Source organism: Bombyx mori, chromosome 23 (genome assembly GCF_030269925.1).
Source record: "Bombyx mori chromosome 23, ASM3026992v2".
NCBI classification, from domain to species: Eukaryota; Metazoa; Arthropoda; class Insecta; order Lepidoptera; family Bombycidae; genus Bombyx; species Bombyx mori.
Window position 1 is genome coordinate 447,504 of NC_085129.1, and position 23,738 is coordinate 471,241.

The following is a 23,738-nucleotide window of genomic DNA, read 5'->3' on the forward strand; positions in this document are numbered from 1 at the left end:
TTTTCGATATACCAATAAAAAGATAGTAAAATAGTAAGAAACGATAGTTCAAACATAAAATGTAAAATAACAACACTTAAAACAATGAAAAAACATAAAAGCCATATTTGGAAACAATGGCGCAAAACTGTTACACCGAGTACGGGGATGGGTCATATTTACCCTTTTTTAACTTTGGTGACAGTTAGCTCCAAGCACGGTCGCAGCACAACAAAATAATTGTAAACAATGCTTAGAGGAAGTCATAAATTCCAGCTATTGAGAGGTACGGCATCGTCACTTGCGCAATTACGAATCTGTAAGCTAACAAAAACGTCTCGGGTCATTTTGACCCAACCCCCATGACACCGGGTTAATAAAAGTGAAGTGAAACCGTATCGAGTTAAAACTATTTAAAATTATATTTATCGTCTTGTCTGGTATAGGATGTCCCAAAATTAACGCAAGATTTGAATTAAATAGAACATCACGTTCAGTGGTTCAAAATTACAAAGAAACCAAATAATAAATATTTAGTACTGAAAAAAATTTTTATTTACAAAATAATTCATCTTATAAAAACTTAATATTAACATCAGTGAGCATAAAACTATTTGGATGAACGATATGAATGTTCTTAATCATTTTAGTTTAAATATTACATCCCTTTTCCTCTATCTCTTCTTATATTTTCTCTTCTTCTTTCTTCTGTCCGATTTCGGAAGCCTGCTCCATGGTGTCAGGCAGCGTGGTACCGAGGGTCTCGGGGGTGAGGAAGATCAGGGCACCAGATAAAAGAGCGAAACTTGCGAATAGGACAAAGGGCATGTCGTCAAACGTTGCCGCTCCCTGCAACAATCAAACCGGTTAACCGGGTCTGCCCTGTTGTGATCAGTATTATGTTCTTATGTTATAACATTTCGATACAAATCAATTAAACAAAGGGTGAAAGGATAATTATATTACATAAAAAAAAAACTAATTAAATTTCTTTAATTACAAAAAATAGAAAAATCGATTATTATTTTAAATCTCCTTTGATTATAATTTTTTATCAAAAGTGCCAAAGTTATAATTCTCAAATAATAGATGAATTGAATTTCTTGAATTATCAATTAAAAATAAAATTATAAATTATTAGAATTAATTAATTTTATTGAGCAATCTTGATAAGACTAAAAAATTTTTTTTTTTACTTTTAAAATTTGCGGCCCTGAAAAATTTGCCGCCCTGGGCACTGGTCCCGACTGACCCTAATGTAAATCCACCACTGATTAAAAATTAAGTGTTGATTCAGAATTACAATGACAAGAAGTAGCAGCAAGAAGCAAGAAGTAGAAGATTAGAAAGTAGCAGCAGCTTGGCTTTACTCCTGGTACTGATGTCCAGGAACGACCCTTGCCTTGCAATAAAAATGATTACAATAGATTGAGGGGAAAAGGGCCTAGGAGTTGAATAGAGATAAATCTGGATTGTCACAATACTATTGTCGGGTTGTTAGAGATTTAACTCTGTTGAATTGAAAATGACTTTTATTTATTGTTCAAGAATATTAATAGTCGAATTTAGTTATCAAAGTTTTGTAACTGATTAAATACATTGAAAAGTTAACTACCTAAAGGTAGGTGCCTACCTAGCAATAACTGAGCAGCACTATCCTTATCGAAAACTCTATTGTCCCCATGCGTGTCCCGATTCACCCCAATTCCAAGGTGAATTGGTTTTTGTCCATATTTTGCAATGACCTTATATATAATAATCCATCGTATACGAAAATTTAAGCCTCCGGCACTATTTTAATCTCAGTTTTATAAGAAAAATCGCTGAAATTTTATGTTGGAATTGAAATGTGTCCCGATTCCCCCAATCTACGTAGGTACATACATATTACATAGAAGTTAAGAAGTCCTAACCAACCAACGTTCCTCTGTGGTGTTTTTATAGCGTATAGAGTATCTACGGTGCGTACTGATTTATCAGTGCCCTACACTATCTCCGAAAACTCGGACATAATGGTTTTATTCAAAGAAGATTTGACTTCCCAATAACAGATAATAGTTTGTATATGTTGCTTCCCAACAAAGAAAACTGCCAATGTGACAATGAAAAAAGTATTGAAATTAAAATACTCACAAATGCAGGAGTCAAAGGTGCAGTAATGGATCCAATCCTGCCCATCATCGAAGAAAAGGCGAACAGACTGTGTCTATATTTGGTGGGATATAACTCGGCGGTGTACACGTAAACCGAGGTCATTACCATCGCTATACTGAACTTGCCAATCAGGTACAGCGCTAGGGAGGCTCCGTATAAACCTTAGAAGAGAAATTAAAATTATTAAAGTTTGTATTTGTTTTCGAAGGAAATATTAAATTGAACTATTTAATTAAAAAGTTCAATTTATTGCGTATCTCAAACCTCAAGGAATTGAACATTACAAGGAATCAGCGAAGACTAAATCAATTTCAATTTCTTTAACTTTTAAAGACTTTGCTCTAGACTAGAGAACTTGTTCAGTGTGTATACATAATACATAGTTCAGAACACGCATTACCTTTAACGAAACATAATATACATAAATATGAATTACGTCACATTTATATGTATATATATCTGTCTGTAATCGAGTTCATGATAAATGCAAAATTGCATGAATATCAAATTGAAAATAAAAAATTGTGGTCAAGAAATTTTTTTAAAGTACCAAGTACCTAGTTTGGTAAATTTTCTCTACCGACAGTAATAATTACAGACCAATTTACTAGTAATAATCAGGCAAAACAACAACTTTTATGACAAGCACGTATTAAACATCGAATAGAAAAAATAGTTTAAAATGCTTACCGTCCGGCATAAATATGTATCCAAGCTGACAGGCAGCGCATATCCAGAAAGCCCCAATCAATACCGGCTTTCTGCCTATCTTGGCCATCAGAAACACGGCGGACCAATAACCAGGAATATCAGCAGCCGCCACTGCAATGTAGTTTAGATGTCTATTTCCTGACATGTTCACAGCATTGATGGAAAGGCCATAGTAAACAAAAGTATTTGTTATCCACCAGACCGGAGACACGATACATCTAATCAGAATTTTCTTATGTCTAAATACTTGAACTATCAACCAGGGCTCGTTGACTCGCTCGGCTTGTTCTAATGCTTGCTTTTTCTTTTCTTCTTCAGCGGTTTCCCTCAGCGCCACCAGAGATTTATCAGACAACTGCTTTTTATTAACTTTAGCTATCTTCTTTAACAACGCTTCAGATTCTTCGTATCTTCCTTTACTCATGTACCACCGGATGGATTCAGTCATGATCCATAAGTATGAGATGGTAAATAGTTGAGGAAGATAGAGGGCGAGGGTGAACATTCTCCAGTTTGGGACAGCCCAAGCGATGAGGCCCATGGTTATCTGACCGATTGAGAAGAAGGTGTTCATTGTCGCACCAGCTGCTACCCGGTACTTCGGACCAACGATTTCCATCACTGAAAGTATAAGAATAACATAAATATACAAAAAGACGTAGTTATTGAGTTTATTTAATGATAGAATATGAAGAATAAATAATAGTTTAAAAAAACTAACAAAATACGCTTTTATAGAAAATTCAACTAAATAATAGAAAATAAATTTGAATTAAAAATAGTTGTAAGAAAAAATGATGAAAAGCGTGGGGTGCATGGTATCAGTAGTTATAAATATTTTATGAACAGATATGAGAAGAAGGGTTATTTTGATAATATCCTGAAAAGCACCCAGCAACTACTATTATTTTTTTGAATTTAAATTTTTTCAATATTTTTTAACATTGAAGTGTCATCGGTCCTTAACAAGTATACCAAATTTCTAGTTAATCCGACGTTTTGAAGGGGTCAAAATCATATTCAAAGATTCCGTTACATACTAACATACATACGTGTGAAGCTAATAAAAGCGTATTAAAAAACATCTTATCATAAATAATCATCAACATCATTGGTAGAGAAAGTGGAAAAGTCAGAAATAGCCATCAAGAATTCTCGTTAAAAATAGACGATAAATTGGTAACTAGTCATGAAGATGTGGCTAATGCTTTTGAAAAGTTTTTCTCTGACATTCCAGTTTCAACTACCACATCTCTAAATTCATCCCCCACAGCAGCTGAAATATTATTGCATAACCATGTCAAGAAATGCAATGAAATTTTTAAATTTAAGAAAATTAATTCAAACAATATAATAAAAAGTTTTAATAGCCTTAATGTAAAAAATACAGCTGACTTGTGGGGAATATCAGTAAAGGTTTTGAAGTCTGTAATAGACATTATTGCTTCTCATCTTGTTAGTATTTTTAATGATTGTATTAAGTGTGGTGTATTTCCTGACTTAATGAAACATAGTAAAGTGATTCCTCTTTTTAAATCTGGTAGTACTGATGACCCCTCTAACTATAGACCTATTTCAGTACTCCCTACGTTGAGTAAAATCTTTGAAAAAATTATTTTGACACAACTTTTAGAACATTTCAATTCAAATAACCTGCTTCATAATAAACAATTCGGGTTTACAAGGGGTCGCTCTACAACTGATGCAGGTGCTTATCTAATCAAAAATATATTTCAATCTTGGGAGGAATCGCATGATTGTCTTGGAATTTTTTGTGACTTATCCAAAGCATTTGACTGTGTTGAACATGAAACATTGGTGAGGAAACTACATCACTATGGTATTAGGGATGGTGCATTGGAACTTATTACTTCCTATTTATCAGGAAGGATACAAACAGTAGATGTGAAAGGAAATAGATCTTCAGGCACCACGTTGAAAATGGGTGTACCTCAGGGTTCCATTTTGGGTCCTTTTTTATTTCTAATATATATAAACGATTTGCCTAGTTTTATTGAGTCCCGACACGAGGTCGTATTATTCGCAGATGATACATCTTTATTATTTAAAATTAAACGACAATTACAAGTCTATGACGAAGTGAATGATGCGATTTCGTGTGTGGTTCATTGGTTCCGTATCAATAACCTATTATTGAATAGTAAGAAAACGAAATGTATTAAATTTACTTTAAAATGTATTAAATCATCTTTAAATGTGAGACAAGTAGATAGTAATGTAATTGTTTCTGAGGAATCATTGGAGCTTGTTGAGTCAACCGTATTTCTTGGTATAACAGTGGACTCCAAACTGCAGTGGGGACCTCATATTCATAAATTGGCGAGTAAGCTTAGCTCTGCAGCATACGCAGTAAAAAAAATTAGAATGTTAACAAATGCGGACACGGCTCGTTTAGTTTACTTTAGTTACTTCCACAGTGTCATGTCCTATGGCATTTTGCTATGGGGCAATGCGGCCGATGTAGAAATGATATTTATTCTGCAGAAAAGAGCTATACGTGCTATTTATAACATGCACTCAAGGGAATCCCTGAGGGAAAAATTTAAAGAAATTAAAGTTCTCACTATGCCATCCCAGTACATCTTTGAAAATTTGATGTATGTTCGTAAACATATTGAGGAGTTTCCTAAGATGTCGGACATACATAATAGAAATACTAGGAACAAACACAAGCTTGTTGTGCCGATGAGTAGGTTACATAAGATACGAAATTCATTCGGGTGTTTGTCTGTGCGCCTGTACAACAAAATCCCACAAGATGTTCAGAACCTACATATACATAGGTTTAAGAAAACTATTAAAGAACATCTGTGCAATAAAGCTTACTATAAAGTCAATGATTATCTAGAAGATTGCACAAAGTGGGAATGAGTTGCTCGCTCCGGGAATTTCAATATTGTAAAATTGTTATGTTATAATTACTTATTGTAATATGAATATTTAAAAAATAATAATATTTAAAATAAAAATAAAAATCTAATATTTAAAAAAAAAAAAAAAAAAACATGCCCGCTGAGTTTCTTGCCAATTCTTCTCAGGACGGAGGCTAATTCTTGTGAATTGGCAGTAATTCTTTTGACGTTCAACAAGTATGTACTTTCATTTATGTTGAATAAAACTTTTTTGATTTGATTTGATTTGATTTGATTTGATTTGAATCAAGAAGCATCAGTTCATCGATCCGGAGTGCAAAAAACAAAAACAGCTACAGTAATACTTGCAAATTGTAGGTTTTTTTTATTGCATAGATGGGTGGACGAGCTCACGGCCCACCTGGTGTTAAGTGTTTGCTGGTACCCAGAGACATCTACAATGTAAATGCTTCCACCCACCTTGAGACATGCTTTCTAAGGCCTTAGTTTTTACAGTACAACAGCTGCACCATTCTTCAAATTGAAACGCTATACTGCTTCACGGCAGAAATATGCAGGTACCTAAATGTTTGGACTCACAAGACGTCCTACTACCAGTAAGACCAGTAAGTTTAGTAGTTAATGGACCGTCTATTAATATGGTATAGTTCGTGGAAGAGCTTTTAATTTTAATACCGCTAAGAGTTGGCTTACAGATACTGTTAAATTTGGATCCAGCTATCAAGGTACCTACATCGAAACACCATATTCCACTAGCTAAATTTTATTAAACTGGTAATAGACTATCACAACTTGAAATATAAGAAGATTATAATAAAGTAAAAGAATGGTTAAGTAAGGAACTGAAGTAAGGAACTTTAATTACTTTTTTCCAAATTCGAAATTTTGTCCAATATATGACATGTTAATAATATAAGGAATACTAGCAACTATAATTATTGTATATTTAAAGAATACCGCAACTTCATATCTAAGTTCCGGCGACTGTAGATCTAGGTGTGTGCGTGTCAGAGCCTAAATAGCAAGCATTCGTCTCCACCAGACCGATCAACTGTAGCAGTATTTGTTGCTTTGAAACAGGATTAGGACAGCGTTAGCTTCATGGATACTTATACAAAAATCAAGACAGTTGCGTGTTACAAGCAGAGCATAGGTATTTTGAAATGTTAAATCCCTCCTGACATATATTTTAGGTAGGTCTCTTCCGTATACAAATTTGATTCCTTGACATTGACCAAGCACGTAAGATATTATATTTCCATTCTATGCCAAAATTTAAGTATTTTGAATGTGACAGCTGGCATCCGTGTCGTATCGTTGTTGTATTTCGTACACAGACGACGCCGCGAGCCTATTGTCGCTATTCTGCATGATAATTTACACGCCATTAAATAAGATTAAACTTTTTAAAATCTTGATAAGTAAAAAGTAATTATTACATAGAGACTATAAAATTGCTTTTTCATTAAAAAGGTACGAGTCTAAAACGTAAGGAACAATGTAAAATAATAAAGATAATAACCTTATAATAAATTATACCTAATATAAATTTAAACGTAAATAATTATCTTTACGAACCGAGAATACTTTGAGATTAAATATTAATTCAAGGACCGATTTTTTTGACAATTTATCTGTGTTGTAAAATTTTTATGTAAATTTTTGTAGAAGATCTAATGTACAACTCTTCTACTTGTCGTTTTCCTGCTGCGAGACGAGTACACTGTTTACAGGAATTTTGTATATTTTTCTCTTTGATGAGCAGAGCAGCTCATGACCAATATCATGATTATTGCCGGAGATAATAGACAACATAACATCCACACGTGAGGCCATTATGTTTGCTTTAACCTTTTTACTATCTCACGGCACACTGGGTAATGAGTGCATACCAGAGCACTAATTTTTTTTATCTCATGGTGAAAGGGGCTATGAAAAGGATATAGAAATAATTCAAAGAAAATGTCGATTTTTGGAGACGGCTATGTATTAACTAAATCTCTACTTAGACACCCACATCAATAAATTTGTTACAGAACAGCTAAAACCAAAAGGGCACCAGCTTTGCTGTAACTCAGCATTACCGGTGCCCCAACTCTTGTATAAATTACAATAATAACATACAATCAGATGAATCGTATACTGCCTTCGACAGCTAATAAAGTTTTTTTGGATACTATAACGATTATATGTGAAAGAGGAAACGGCTAAAACAGAGGAAGGTGAACGCGGAAAACTAGCAGACGACATTGTACGGCTAAACCAATTAACAGATTAAATGGGTTTTATTGATTTGAAATCAAAACAAATAAGATAGAACACATAACAAGAGGGAAACGAAATGTACTAATATATGTAAACAACGTTGAATTTGATTAATTACAAACAAATTGGACAGTTGACTAATCCAATGATAAAGACTAGGAATGGAATGCGGAGTGAATTTCGTTAATCTAATCTGTTTTATGTCTTCATTTCCTTTACAGTACATTGGATAAAAGCAAGCTACTGCTTTTTATACAAAATGTTGCATCCTGATTTGAAACATACATATATTTTGGGCAGCGGCTTGGCTCTATGCCTGGCATTGTTGGCGTCTATAATATTGGTACCAAATCATTTGGGATCAATTACGTCAATACATCAATATCAATCATTTCATTAACATGCTTTTGTTAGCTGCACCTATCCGTATGTGTAATGCACCTATTAGTAATGTTCACAAATTTCAAGACGTTCAATTAATACTACATATAATTCGCAAACGTGATAAGAACTCACGGCAATACAATCATTTTAAAAGCTTGACCTAATAATCTGCCCAGGATGAGCAGGATAAAACAGCATAATTTTAGTTTATCTTGCTATAAAACCAGCTATTATTTAGTTTTTAAAGTGCACTTACATTTTTGAATGTTCAAAATTTACTTACGCAAAATGTAGGCACAAGAAAATCCAGCGGACCCAAACATAGCCTCCGCGAATTCAGATATAGTGAAGCCTATGTACGTGCCGGCAAAATATCTGGTGGCGCCCAGCCACGCCGTGTTGAAGGCGTTCATGGTCAGAGCGATCCTTCGGCCCCAGCGGTCGGAGATGTAGCCGGTGATGGGCAGGGCCATTAGAGTTCCCAAAGTACGGATAGATCCTATCAGGGTGCGACGCCATTCGTCACAAGCGAGGTCGTACTGTGAAAATAGATATTAACTTATATAATAAATATAGTAGGAGAAGAATACTAAGCTTAACTTAATCATAGCCAGCATCATATTACTGCTGAGCATTTACATTTGAATACGATCCACCCGCATAAACGTCCGGGATTGTAGCAAGAAAACCTTCGAATTGAACTAATAAATGTTCATTTGGTATCAAGTATCTACAGCGTCATCTTTCAATATCGAAAGAAAGTTTCTGTGAATGATTCAAAGTCGTTCTTACATCGTACACGACCGTGTCTGTGTTCTGATAGACGAATGAGTCGCAGCCGACAACCCTCTCCCGATTGAACAAGGTGGCGGGGCAGGTGTCGCCGATCACGTCTGGTCTTCTAGTGGCGTTCTCGAAACGAAAGCAGTTGTCGAATCCGGAGCTGGTCGCCGGGATGGCGTTGGGCTTCCATTCCGGAGCGAAGACGGTGTTTGAAGCCAGTTCGCATTCCGGGATCAGGCATCTAAAAGAAAGACCAATAAATGCTAAGCAAACAGGAAAACGAATTAATTTTATTTTTTTCGTAGACATGGTAAGTCGTCTTGCGAACCCGCACGCGTATGGCCACCACTCAGCTTATTCTGCCGCGTAGCAGTCATGCATTACAGTCGGAAGGATGAGACAGCAGTTATACTATACATTGAGACATAAGATCTAATAAGAATTGTGATGTTTTATAGGCTTTTATTACCAATTAATATGGCGAGTGTGGAAGGCCGTGAGACCGTCTATGCAAAAAAATATTTGTACGTATCTACACTACAAATACCAAAGTTCGACGAATTCTACTACCATTTCCAAATTGAATGACTATTTTCGGAGCGAGTCATTAGGTTTCATAAAACAATACAAAAACGAACTAGAATGGTGTAGAACCAGGCGAGTTGCTATCGAGAACTTGTATAAAATTTAATGAGCTTGGACAACGTCGAGTATAAGTAACTCTAATTGAAATCCGTAATCTTCGGGCATTAACAAAGTATGTTAGGTTAATTTATTTATTTTAGACTAGCTGACCCGGCAGACTTCGTAGTGCCTCAATCGATAAATAAAAGACCTAAACTTTTGTCTATACTATATAATATATAATATAATATATATAATATAATAATATTATAAAGAGGAAAGATTTGTTTGTTTGTTTGTTTCGAATAGGCTCCGAAACTACTGGACCGATTTGAAAAATTCTTTTTCCATTAGAAGCCGACATTGTCCCTGATGAACATAGGCTACTTTTTTTATATTTTTCGTTTCATGTGTGTTTTAATGTTTCCGAAGCGAAGCGAGGGCGGGTCGCTAGTATAAAATAAACTTAAAACAAAGAAAAGGAATCCGTCCGACGGGGGACACATTAAAGAAAAAACCAAATTTGTTATTTTTATTTAATTCCGAGCATTTTCATATTCATTTAAACATTCTCTGGACTTCTACAAATAATTTAAGACCAAAATTAGCCAAATCGGTCCAGCCGTTCTTGAGTTTTAGCGAGACTAACGAACAGCAATTCATTTTTATACATATTGATAGATATCAATATTTTTGCTTCGTAATAATTTGTCTACTTTAAATTTCAAAGATTATTGTAATTTTTATCTGTACTTAATGCTATGTCGGATTTAGTATTAATCTTTTGATTAATTTATGAATTAGATTATACTCATACATATAGGTATCACTGTCTACACTAAGCGGTTGTACGTTCCGCTCGGATTAACCAGGAAGCCAACAATGTTGCCGATAAAGAAAAAGCTTGTTTTAACGAAATACCCCCTTGTGAAATCATATACAAACATTGAATTTAAAATTCAATTTCATCAAAGTAAATAAAATTGATAAATATCTTGAAAAATGAAACCATCAGTTAAACTTAAAAATTGGGGGCAACTCGCGAGTTACATAAACTATAATAAAAATAATACTTTCAAAATCGACCCGTCCACAAGGGCTGAAAGAATCATTGAATATACAAAAAAATACATAAAATCGAATAAAGAAACTCTTCCTTTTTGAAACTTTTTTATGGGTGTACGCGCTCACGGTCCACCTGATTTTAAGAGGTTACCGGAGCTTATAGACATCTTAAACGTAAATGCCGCCACCTACCTTGAGACAAGAGTTTTCAATTTTTAGAGTACAACGGCTGTCCCACCCTTCAAACCGAAACGCAATGCTGCTTCACGACAGAAATAGCTAGGTTGGTGGTATCTACCCGTGCAGACTCACAAGACGTCCTTTCGAAGTCACCGTTTCGGGTCCGGTAACCACTGAACACTAGGTGAGCCGTGAGCTCGTTCATCCATCTAAGCAATAGAAAAGTATATTTAACTGTCGCATTAAATGAAACATTAATTAAACATTAGATCAATAAGAGCTCGGGGACTAGTACCAGAGGTAAGTTCGGAACACAGCCTATAGACTGGGCGAATGTCGCTGACCTTGTGGCGCGCCGTCGACGTCACGACTGTATCATAACAACGTCTATTCTGCCCTGGGATCCGGATCGCGTGACTGCTTCATAACCCAAACAGCCAAAAAATCAACATATTGCTTTCCTCACAGCAACAGAACTCTCGTGGTATTTCGGGCTTTAATTTTATACACGATGTTTCAATGTTTGTTATTTCTAGGAGATACATCTCTCCTCGCGACGTTTTCCTCATTACCGAGGGTCGTGACTCCCCCGCTAGATTAGTTTCTCCTCTACGATTTCCCTCCATCTGCTGCGATCTTTAGCTTTATGAAGGGCATTGTGGAAGTTGACGTTCAGAGAAGATCGTATTTGGTCCGACCATCTCGTGGAACTGCGTCCTCTGGGACGTTTGCCATCTACCTTGTCTGTCACCATCAACTGTTCTAGATTGTGACCCTCTTTACGAGCAATATGTCCGAAAAATTCCAGCACCCTACGAAGGCATATAGTGGAAAGTCTAGTTTTGATATGAAGCTCTCTCAGAATAGACACGTTGGTGTCTATTCTGGAGGAGGCGGTCCATGGAATCTGCAGCATTTTTCTCCAGCTCCACATTTCAAAGACGTCTATTCGGTCTCTGTCAGCCTTCTTCAGTGTCCAGGTCTCCGCTCCATAACTGAATATCGAGAAAACTAGCGACCTCACCAATTTACACAAGGAGATACATATTACCTAGAAATATTAAGCTCTAGAAACTCTTTAAGCATCCAGCGCGCAACGAGAAGCCGATAAAATTAAACGCCACTATGAAAGTCAAAACCCTACGGCACGCGTTAATCAACTAACTACGCGTGGCTTGGACTTTAGAAATGAAAATTTATGGCATGTGTCATATATCTTGCTGTTTATTTTGAACAGGAAAGTTGAACACTGTGAGGTATAGGTTTGGCAAAAACGTAAACGGTCGTGCATCCACTATTGTTTAGTTTCGTCTCACGGAAACTACTACGAGAACTTTATGGGCTAATTTAATCAGGTTCAACAAATATTACTACAACAATTAATAACAGTAATACTTAGCAACGTCATCATTGAGTTGAGCGACAATATTTGCAGTTTATTAAACAATCTTCCGAAGTAAAGATCGCACGCTATGTCTACTACTACTACTACTATGTATATTAGACATAAGTTTTATCTAATTAGATTGTGAAACTAAATTCTCAAAGATAACTATTTAGTAAAATTCAAATAGTAATTGGATTCCTAGGATAGGATAGGATAGGATAGGATAGGATAGGATAGGATAGGATAGGATAGGATAGGATAGGATAGGATAGGATAGGATAGGATAGGATAGGATAGGATAGGATAGGATAGGATAGGATAGGATAGGATAGGATAGGATAGGATAGGATAGGATAGGATAGGATAGGATAGGATAGGATAGGATAGGATAGGATAGGATAGGATAGGATAGGATAGGATAGGATAGGATAGGATAGGATAGGATAGGATAGGATAGGATAGGATAGGATAGGATAGGATAGGATAGGATAGGATAGGATAGGATAGGATAGGATAGGATAGGATAGGATAGGATAGGATAGGATAGGATAGGATAGGATAGGATAGGATAGGATAGGATAGGATAGGATAGGATAGGATAGGATAGGATAGGATAGGATAGGATAGGATAGGATAGGATAGGATAGGATAGGATAGGATAGGATAGGATAGGATAGGATAGGATAGGATAGGATAGGATAGGATAGGATAGGATAGGATAGGATAGGATAGGATAGGATAGGATAGGATAGGATAGGATAGGATAGGATAGGATAGGATAGGATAGGATAGGATAGGATAGGATAGGATAGGATAGGATAGGATAGGATAGGATAGGATAGGATAGGATAGGATAGGATAGGATAGGATAGGATAGGATAGGATAGGATAGGATAGGATAGGATAGGATAGGATAGGATAGGATAGGATAGGATAGGATAGGATAGGATAGGATAGGATAGGATAGGATAGGATAGGATAGGATAGGATAGGATAGGATAGGATAGGATAGGATAGGATAGGATAGGATAGGATAGGATAGGATAGGATAGGATAGGATAGGATAGGATAGGATAGGATAGGATAGGATAGGATAGGATAGGATAGGATAGGATAGGATAGGATAGGATAGGATAGGATAGGATAGGATAGGATAGGATAGGATAGGATAGGATAGGATAGGATAGGATAGGATAGGATAGGATAGGATAGGATAGGATAGGATAGGATAGGATAGGATAGGATAGGATAGGATAGGATAGGATAGGATAGGATAGGATAGGATAGGATAGGATAGGATAGGATAGGATAGGATAGGATAGGATAGGATAGGATAGGATAGGATAGGATAGGATAGGATAGGATAGGATAGGATAGGATAGGATAGGATAGGATAGGATAGGATAGGATAGGATAGGACAGGATAGGATAGGATAGGATAGGATAGGATAGGATAGGATAGGATAGGATAGGATAGGATAGGATAGGATAGGATAGGATAGGATAGGATAGGATAGGATAGGATAGGATAGGATAGGATAGGATAGGATAGGATAGGATAGGATAGGATAGGATAGGATAGGATAGGATAGGATAGGATAGGATAGGATAGGATAGGATAGGATAGGATAGGATAGGATAGGATAGGATAGGATAGGATAGGATAGGATAGGATAGGATAGGATAGGATAGGATAGGATAGGATAGGATAGGATAGGATAGGATAGGATAGGATAGGATAGGATAGGATAGGATAGGATAGGATAGGATAGGATAGGATAGAATAGGACTGCTAATGAACGCAATAAAAAAAAACCAGTGTCCCATTCATCAAACCGAAAAGAATAATTAGTTCGCGGTCAGTTTATTTTTAAGAGCATTTCAAAGCAGATAGGCGACAGCCCGCCTCATGTGAGTGCCTATGGTCGCTACCATCAAAAACTCTTATCAAATAATGTTGAAACATGAACTTGATAGAGTTTACCAGACGCCGTTGACGGAATATACAAGCACGCACGCATAAGCGCGTTTAATAAATTTATAAAATTTTTAGATAGATTTAATTACTCTCTGTTGTTCATACGTCGGTGAAATCATACGAATACTTATGATTCCGGGAACATATACTCGTATGTTACGAACACGCGCATTACAATAACTCAATAATTGTTAACGTATTTTAATGAAAATTCCGACAAATATTAATTAGGTCTATTGAATCGCCTCATGTAATAATATGTTTTGTGGTAAATGAGATAGATACTAAACGAAATAGCATAGTGTTCATGATTGCATAGATGATTGATTGATTGATTCGTATAAATAGCATACTAGTGGATCTAAAAGTAAATAATTGTTTAATTTAAAATAATCATTTTTTCTTACACTATTTTTAATTCAAATTTATTAAAATCTATTTTCTATTTTTTCTAGTTGAATTTTCTATAAAAGCTATTTCTATTTTGTTAGTTTTTTTAAACTGTTATTTATTTTTCATTTTTTAGTTGGATTTCAATTTTTTCAATTATTTTTTTAATATTGACTTGCCATCGGTCCTTAATAACTATACCAAATTTCTAGTTAATCCGACGTTTTGAAGGGGGTAAAAATCATGTTCAAAGATTCCGTGACATACTAACATACATATGTCTGAAGCTAATAAAAGCGTATTATTATTAGTATTTTTGGATCCCAGAGTGATACGGGCCGGGCCACTCCTGCCGCGAAATACAAAGTGTCTCATTCTTTGTGAATTACAAATAAAAAGCGGCTATTTTGTAATTTCTAAAGACTAACGAAAAATCCACAATTTCCTGTTACTTATTCTTTGTTTTTATTTAGTTGTATCGAAAGTATTTTTAGTTCACATGTTATATTATGCTTTCGAATAAATATAATTTTAATTTTCGGAGCAGGTCAAGAAGGCCATCAATTAATTATCTTACATTAATACCAAGCTCTATTTACCTTGAACTGATCCTGGCGGTGGTAAATATGAACTCACTGGCTCCCCAAGCAGCGAAGATCACCATGATGGCAGCCAAGATCACGGTCCTCAGCTGGAACCAGCCGAACTGTCCCAGCTCTTCAATTAGGATGGTGTCTAGATTCACCTTCTGCTTGGCGCCTTCATCTTCTATGTCGCCGTTGGCGTTTTTCGTTCGATCTTCCATTTTCTAATTAATAAATTCAATATCCAGTTAATTGATTTGATTGACCTTTAATACATTTCCCGGAGTTAGGTACTTTTTTTTAAAAGCTGATGTTTTTGTTTGGTAAAGGTCAGCTTGGTAGTGCGCTATGAACTACAGAGGCGATGTGTAGTCGTATTTTTATAAACAACGTGAGCAGATAATGGCTATTGATAAACCTGAGTGTGAATAGCTTACGTACTTATACCCTTTTGTTGTTTGAGTCAGGTGCAACGGTCGCGTCAATACCCATGATAATATTTATGGCGGATATATAAGACTTTCGACAAAGCGTCTCGCATGTACGATCTATGTATTTCACTTAGCAGTAGGCAGCGGCTTGGCTCTGCTCCTGGCATTGCTGAAGTCCATGGGCGACGGTAACCACTTACCATCAGGTGGGCCGTACGCTCGTCTGCCTACAAAGGCAATAAAAAAAAAAAAAAACTTTAATCTTGTGGTCGGGTGAATTATATCGAACTTGTCTTCTCTCCGCAAATTAAGCCCTAAGCTGTCCTTACTACCAAAAAAGCATAGGCTGTTATCCCATTAAACCATTAGGTGATTTTGAGCACGCTTAATGCTGTACATGTCCACTCTGGGATGTGTTGTCTGTTAGTTGACAGACACGAGTAGTTTCGTCGGGCACTGAATGCTCATAATGCTTAAATTTGAAATTCGCTAGGGCTTCTAGCGCTTCGCAGTTGTCTTCATATGGTAGCAAATTTAATAAAACTGATAAAATAACTAAGTTACCGAACCCGTGTTGTGTCAATGTGTAATAAATTTATGGGGTTGGAAGTTACAGTGTAAAAGAACGGTCGGGTTGTTTAGTTAGTCTAAAAACTAAAGAAACCTTATTTAGCCAAACAGAATAAGTAATTTCATTACATTCAGAGCATTACATTACGTATATTTGTATGTCCCGATTTACTTTGTTTGCTGAAAATAGTTAGTTTGTCGCAGTAACCATCATAGAACGCAAGATATTCGACGCCTTGATGCCTGAATCTCATTTACGACATTTTCAAGATAAGCTTGCATGTAATATAAAATTTTCGAGCAACAACATTCGGGCCATCGGTCGGTCTACGGTTGCAATATTACACGTTCGGTGGAAAATCTTCCCTTTGTCGTTATCCAAAAGTTCTTCATTCGTTTTGCGCTTTTATAACAATAAATGGATGTTAACAAAAGGAGAAACCCCATTTTGGGCCTAAGCGTTACACGAATGAGATATGTACCAAAAAATTCGTCTATTTTGCTTGATTAACCTATTGAAATCTTAGCTTCATTGACAATGGCCAAGTGTAGAAAATAAGTTGAATTCAATTTTTTGTTTTAAACAATCTTTGTAAACATCTGCAACACTTATTTCAATATACATACGTAACTAGCTCCACAAACGTGCGGATTAGAATTAGAGCATCCATAAAATAGGATCGATTTAGTGGAAATCGAGTGTAAAAAATAATTAATACTCTTTTGCTTTAGGATAAAATAAAATGACTGTTTTTATAGGTATTTTAATCAATGTAAATAGAGTATGGCCATCGAATCGTGACGCAACTACTTACAATGGCGGCAATTCAAAATATCTACAACTGACAACATTAAATATAGCATGAAAGGGTAGTTTTGCATTTTTATATTAATGTGACTATGCCATAGAAAAACACAAATGTATCAAATCGTGTTATGTTATCTTTAATGTTGCCAACTGAAGACATTTTGGATTGCCGCTATTTAGTTGTGCCATGATTCGCTGGCCAGACTATAAACTTAATCTCATTGAATAACGTAACGTAAAGAACCAAAATCTACTAACAAAAATCATTAAAAGAAATAAATAACTGTGCCATTTAGTTATGACACGAAATCATATCGGCAACTGCGGCAATTCAAAATATTTTCAACTGGCAATCTTAAATATAATATGAAAAAGTCGATTTGGTACTTTGAGTTTTTCTATGGTGTAGTTACGTTAATAATTTTACTGGTGGTAGGATCTCTTGTGAGTCCGCGCCGCCCACCCTCCTATTTTTGCCGTAAAGCAGTAATGCGTTTCGGTTTGAAGGGCGGGGCAGCCGTTGTAACTATACTGAGACCTTATATCTCAAGGTGGGTGGCGCATTTACGTCGTAGATGTCTATGAGCTCCAGTAACCACTTAACATCAGGTGGGCTGTGAGCTCGTCGATGGGTATCTAAGCAATAAAAAATAAAAATAAAAAAGGCATGAAATAAAATGAAATGGAATGTGATGAGATAATATGGGAGCACGTAATGATTTATATTTTATATAAAAAAGTTATCATATAAATATAGTTTTTCATATAAAAAAGTTTTCATTAAAATTAAAATAAGACTGACCTAAAGGTCTTAGTTACCAGATCATAAAATCCCTTAAAAAAATCATTTCGTGCGCAGCGCGTTTCGCATTACGTTGTTTTTAATTTTTGGCTTTCGTTCGTTTTCGTAAACAACCTAACGCGCGATTTCTCGTAACAGGTTCCATTTTTATTTTAAAGCAACCTGTTGCTGCAACAGGTTTCGTAAAAAATTACTCATCTTTAGTAGGAAACAGCCTAAAAATATCGTTTTTATTAAACTATCTCGAACAATAAACATAACCTAAAATGTAAACATTGTCTGATTTTACCAATTTGGCCATTGCTGGGAGACCTGAAAATTGGGCTCATGAAACCTTCTTAGGTATTGTAACTTATGCCCAAATTCTAGCACTGTAACGCCAGGCCCAAGTTTGTATGGATTTCGGGTTTGTCCTTTTACAACTCCCCATTTTTAAGATATTTTCAACGAATTGGTATTGATACAATATTGAGGTGTGTGAGCTCGCGACCTAGTTTCTTGAAACTTGAGAATAATCGCATTCGCTTACCAACAGGTGAACTGCCGCTTGTTTATCCATTTCTGCAAAAAAAAACAACAATATTTTAATGTCTCAGGATTACATTTTTAACTGATGGCCCAGAGGCCTTTTTAGTTTCACCAGGACAGATAGGCGAGCAAAGGCTTTTTCTTAAAAAAAAATTATTGCCCTTGTAGGCATATGAGTATACGGCCCACCTGATGGTGAGTGGTTACCGTCGCCCATGGACTTCAGCGATGCCAGGGGCAGAACCAAGGCGCTGCCTACCGCTAGCTCAACGAGACTTAAGAACTCAAGAGCAGCTGCTTCGTGAATGGATCTAATACCAGATCGGAATCGCGACCTGTTCAGAAGATCCGGCGAGAAACTCAGCGGGCTGATGTTTAGGTTATGTTGCACGTCGAACTCTTTGCCGAGTTCGACGAGTACGGCTACCGGGATCCCTAAGCCTGCTCCTAGTGTTAGAGCTAGCAACGCAACGGTTATTGGGTCTGATTGATCCGTAAGGATGTGTCTAGGGCGTCGACAGTGACTGACCCCTGCGTGATCAGGATTCGAGGAGTAGTCAGCGGAGGTAAAGATAAGGCGATTATCATGAGGCATAGGATTGATTCGAGGCCCAGGTCGTCGTGTAGGTGAACGTTCCTCACGAACCACGGAGCTCCGACGGCTAACCTGCAAAAGCGGAGTTCTAGGAATTGGAGGGAGCCTTATGCAAGTTTTGTAAAGTGTCACCTTGTTCCGAAGAGACATTTTACTCCTCTAACTGATTATGGGGTCGAGTCTGCTAAGAATAAAAGCGGCATGGTCGCGGACTGTTTTTATATGCGGGCGGAATGTCACGGATGCATCCAGGGTGACACCCAGGTACTTAACCTTCCTGGCCCAGGGTATAGGTTGGCCGAAAAAAATGATCGGGGGTGTGATATTTCTCCTCCTGATACGGGAAGAAATACGCTTGAGTTTCCCCTTTAAAATAGCACCGCTGTGCTTTTCGCTGGGTTGATGTCTATGCGCCATTTTCGGAACCACTGTCCTAGGGCTACGGCTGCGCTCTGGAGTTTCCTTGCGATTAGAGACTTGTTTCTACTCGAATAATAAATGATCGTATCGTCGGCGAATACGGCTAACTGGGGAATATCGTTAATAAATAAACTAAATAGGAGCGGAGACAGGACAGAGCCTTGCGGGACTCCAGCTGTGAGAGGTCGTGGGGAGGAGCGGGTTCCCTCGACTCAATATCGAAAAGAGCGGTTCGACAAGAAGTCCCGTATGATGAGCACGAGACTATCCGGCACGCCCATGTTGAATAGTTTGAAAATCAAACCATTGTGCCAGACTTTGTCGAACGCTTTTGCGACGACGTAGAAGAGGGCCCCCGTGGAGAACGGTTTTGGTCGGTTAAGCACTACGAGAATGTGCTCCGTGAGGCGGTGCACCTGTTGTACACAAGCGTGATTTGCACGGAATCCGAATTGTTCATCGATGAGAACGCCCTTGGATGAGACGAAGTCTCTGAGGCGTTTGTAGAGCAGACGCTCATACAGTTTGCCTAGAGACATGAGGAGGCCAATCGGACGGTACTCAGGGTAAACTATGGCCTGGTGTTTATCTCGAGTCCCGCTGATGTGCAGACTGCTACTTGCTTGACTACTTCCTACAGTACAAGACCGCTCGGGATGCTTTGTATGTAAATAGGATTCGTGATATTATTTGATTACATTTTGTTCTAAAGTTAAACCCGGATAAAAACAATATCAAGGACAGAATGATGGCCTTTTCATGGATTAATTGAAATGAGCAATCATAATCTTCGTTAATCCATTTTGTACTATCGTACAATGCGTATTGCTGTTATATTTAATGTGTTATTTTATCTTAATTAGCTACTAAAATTTAATTTTAGCTAGAAAACTGTTTTCTGAACAATCTAAATTTTAGATTTGTTAACGTCTCATATCTGAAAATATGATGACAATTTTTTTTATATTGTTGCTTTATTACACACTAGCGGCCCGCACCGGCTCCGCTCGGGTCTTTAACAAAAATTTCAACTATATTTGATATTGTTTTATTTTTTAAAATAAAAGAACATTTATTGCGGCAAATCAAATCAAATCAAAAAAGTTTTATTCAACATAAATGAAAGTACATACTTGTTGAACGTCAAAAGAATTACCGCCAATTCACAAGAATTAGCCTCCGTCCTGAGAAGAATTGGCAAGAAACTCAGCGGGCATGTCTTTTTTTTTTATATATTAGATTTTTTTTAATATTAGATTTTTTTAAATATTCATTTTTACAATAAGTAATTATAATATAACAATTTTACAATATTGAAATGCCCGGAGCGAGCAACTCATTCCCACTTTGTGCAACCTTCTAGATAATCATTGACTTTATAGTAAGCTTTATTGCACAGATGTTCTTTAATAAATTTTTTTAAACTTATGTATATGTAGGTTCTGAACATCTTGTGGGATTTTGTTGTACAGGCGCACAGACAAACACCCGAATGAATTTCGTATCTTATGTAACCTACTCCTCGGCACAACAAGCTTGTGTTTGTTCCTAGTATTTCTATTATGTATGTCCGACATTTTAGGAAACTCCTCAATATGTTTACGAACATACATCAAATTTTCAAAGATATACTGGGATGGCATAGTGAGAACTTTAATTTCTTTAAATTTTTCCCTCAGGGATTCCCTTGAGTGCATGTTATAAATAGCACGTATAGCTCTTTTCTGCAGAATAAATATCATTTCTACATCGGCCGCATTGCCCCATAGCAAAATGCCATAGGACATGACACTGTGGAAGTAACTAAAGTAAACTAAACGGGCCATGTCCGCATTTGTTAACATTCTAATTTTTTTTACTGCGTATGCTGCAGAGCTGAGCTTACTCGCCAATTTATGAATATGAGGTCCCCACTGCAGTTTGGAGTCCACTGTTATACCAAGAAATACGGTTGACTCAACAAGCTCCAATGATTCCTCAGAAACAATTACATTACTATCTACATGTCTCACATTAAAAGATGATTTCATACATTTTAAAGCAAATTTAATACATTTAGTTTTCTTACTATTCAATAATAGGTTATTGATACGGAACCAATAAACCACACACGAAATCGCATCATTCACTTCGTCATAGACTTGTAATTGTCGTTTAATTTTAAATAATAAAGATGTATCTGCGAATAATACGACCTCGTGTCGGGACTCAATAAAACTAGGCAAATCGTTTATATAGATTAGAAATAAAAAAGGACCCAAAATGGAACCCTGAGGTACACCCATTTTCAACAGGATGCCTGAAGATCTATTACCTTTCACATCTACTGTTTGTATCCTTCCTGATAAATAGGAAGTAATAAGTTCCAATGCACCATCCCTAATACCATAGTGATGTAGTTTCCTCACCAATGTTTCATGTTCAACACAGTCAAATGCTTTGGATAAGTCACAGAAAATTCCAAGACAATCATGCGATTCCTCCCAAGATTGAAAGATATTTTTGATTAGATAAGCACCTGCATCAGTTGTAGAGCGACCCCTTGTAAACCCGAATTGTTTATTATGAAGCAGGTTATTTGAATTAAAATGTTCTAAAAGTTGTGTCAAAATAATTTTTTCAAAGATTTTACTCAACGTAGGGAGTACTGAAATAGGTCTATAGTTAGAGGGGTCATCAGTACTACCAGATTTAAAAAGAGGATCCACTTTACTATGTTTCATTATATCAGGAAATACACCACACTTAATACAATCATTAAAAATAGTAACAAGATGAGAAGCAATTATGTCTATTACAGACTTCAAAACCTTTACTGATATTCCCCACAAGTCAGCTGTATTTTTTGCATTAAGGCTATTAAAACTTTTTATTATATTGCTTGAATTAATTTTCATAAATTTAAAAATTTCATTACATTTGTTGACATGGTTATGCAATAATATTTCAGCTGCTGTGGGGGCATAACTTTAATAGTTAGACTTATGCTGCCGCGACACTTTTTGTAAATATGTGTGCTACAAAGTCTAGTACATTATTTTATTTTATCATCAATACTTTTCGCAGAGCACGCGATGTAAAGAATATTTTAGGTAATTTTTTTACACCTTGAATTCCATTATTGAAGTTTTAGTAAGGATCCCTAATTTTTTTCAAAAAAGATTATAGCCTTTGTCACTGGGGAATAGTGTGGCTTTCAAACAGTGAAAGAATTTTTCAAATCGGTTCAGTAGTTTTGGAGCGTATTCAATACAAACAAACAAACAAATCTTTCCTCTTTATAATATTAGTGTAGATGATATAGGATATGCCAATGGTGAGAGGCACAGCCAAGCCAATAAATACTTCCCACGTAATCAAATCCGTTTTATGGACTTCGTTATTAAGTATTTTGCGTTATTAAGTTTTAGGTACATGTCTGGTGGAATTAGATCTAAATTAAAATCCGATTACTTGCTAACCTAACCTCAATACATAACCGTGACCCGTAGCTTAACTTGACTATTCCAAAATTGAGAAGAACTCGCGAGACAAACTCTGTTATATTTATTTTTTTAACTCGTTAATTTATGTTACAAAAGTCGCAGAAAACAGATAAGCACAGTGGAAGGAAGCTTTATTGCACCGTCGTCGCTCTTACCTGCTGTGACACACGGTCTCTTGTTATTGAATAGTAAAATATATCTTATACACAGGACCCGGACAGTAGGGCTCCAAAGCGCAGCCCGACAAAGACTGGCAAAATTATGCGCACGCGTTGGAATTTTGCACTTGGCTATGTCATTGCATTAAATATTCATGAATGCATAACTCGTGCACTGGCACCGATGCAAGGATCTGGAATTAATTGGACAGGACACTGCCGACTGAGGTTAAATACTTTATATCCTTTTTTGGTTGAGTTCTCATTTTATACCGGTTTGACTATTAGTTTGTAAATATTACACACTAATACACCGCAGCAATAACGCAGCTCACAGAGAGTTAGTATGTTAGCAAATTTAACTGAAAGTACACGAACATAATACTTATATTGAAGTATAATTTCAACGGTGAAAATAATAAAAATAATTTAACTCTTTATTTGACACCACATGTACAGAGTAAGCATATAAAACAAATAATAGACGGTGACATAAATTGGCGGCCTTATCGCTGAAAGCGATCTCTTCCAGGCAACCTTGCAGGGAGAGGAATAAGCAAACT

General features: G+C 36.4%; 1 protein-coding gene across 1 annotated transcript; it reads right to left on the minus strand.

Moving 5' to 3' along the window:
• Positions 1-516: 516 nt before the first annotated feature.
• On the minus strand, positions 517-23,297 carry LOC101742259 (organic cation transporter protein). The gene is made up of 8 exons (XM_004927438.4): positions 23,173-23,297; positions 18,519-18,550; positions 15,394-15,602; positions 9,180-9,411; positions 8,671-8,926; positions 2,824-3,465; positions 2,113-2,294; positions 517-828 (listed from the first exon to the last, which is right to left on the minus strand). The coding sequence occupies exons 2-8, from the start codon at positions 18,546-18,548 to the stop codon at positions 664-666; spliced, it is 1,716 nt and encodes a 571-aa protein (XP_004927495.1). The 5' UTR covers positions 18,549-18,550; positions 23,173-23,297; the 3' UTR covers positions 517-663.
• Positions 23,298-23,738: the final 441 nt, after the last annotated feature.

Bases quoted from the DNA above. Each gene is read 5' to 3' on its own strand.
- LOC101742259 (XM_004927438.4), bottom strand. From the start codon at position 18,548: ATGGATAAACAAGCGGCAGTTCACCTGTTG. The intron at 9,412-15,393 runs GTAAATAGAGCT...TCTTTCTTTTAG, and splicing joins ACCGCCAGGATCAGTTCAAG to ATGCCTGATCCCGGAATGCG. The intron at 829-2,112 runs GTGAGTATTTTA...TGATTGTTGCAG, and splicing joins CACCTTTGACTCCTGCATTT to GGAGCGGCAACGTTTGACGA.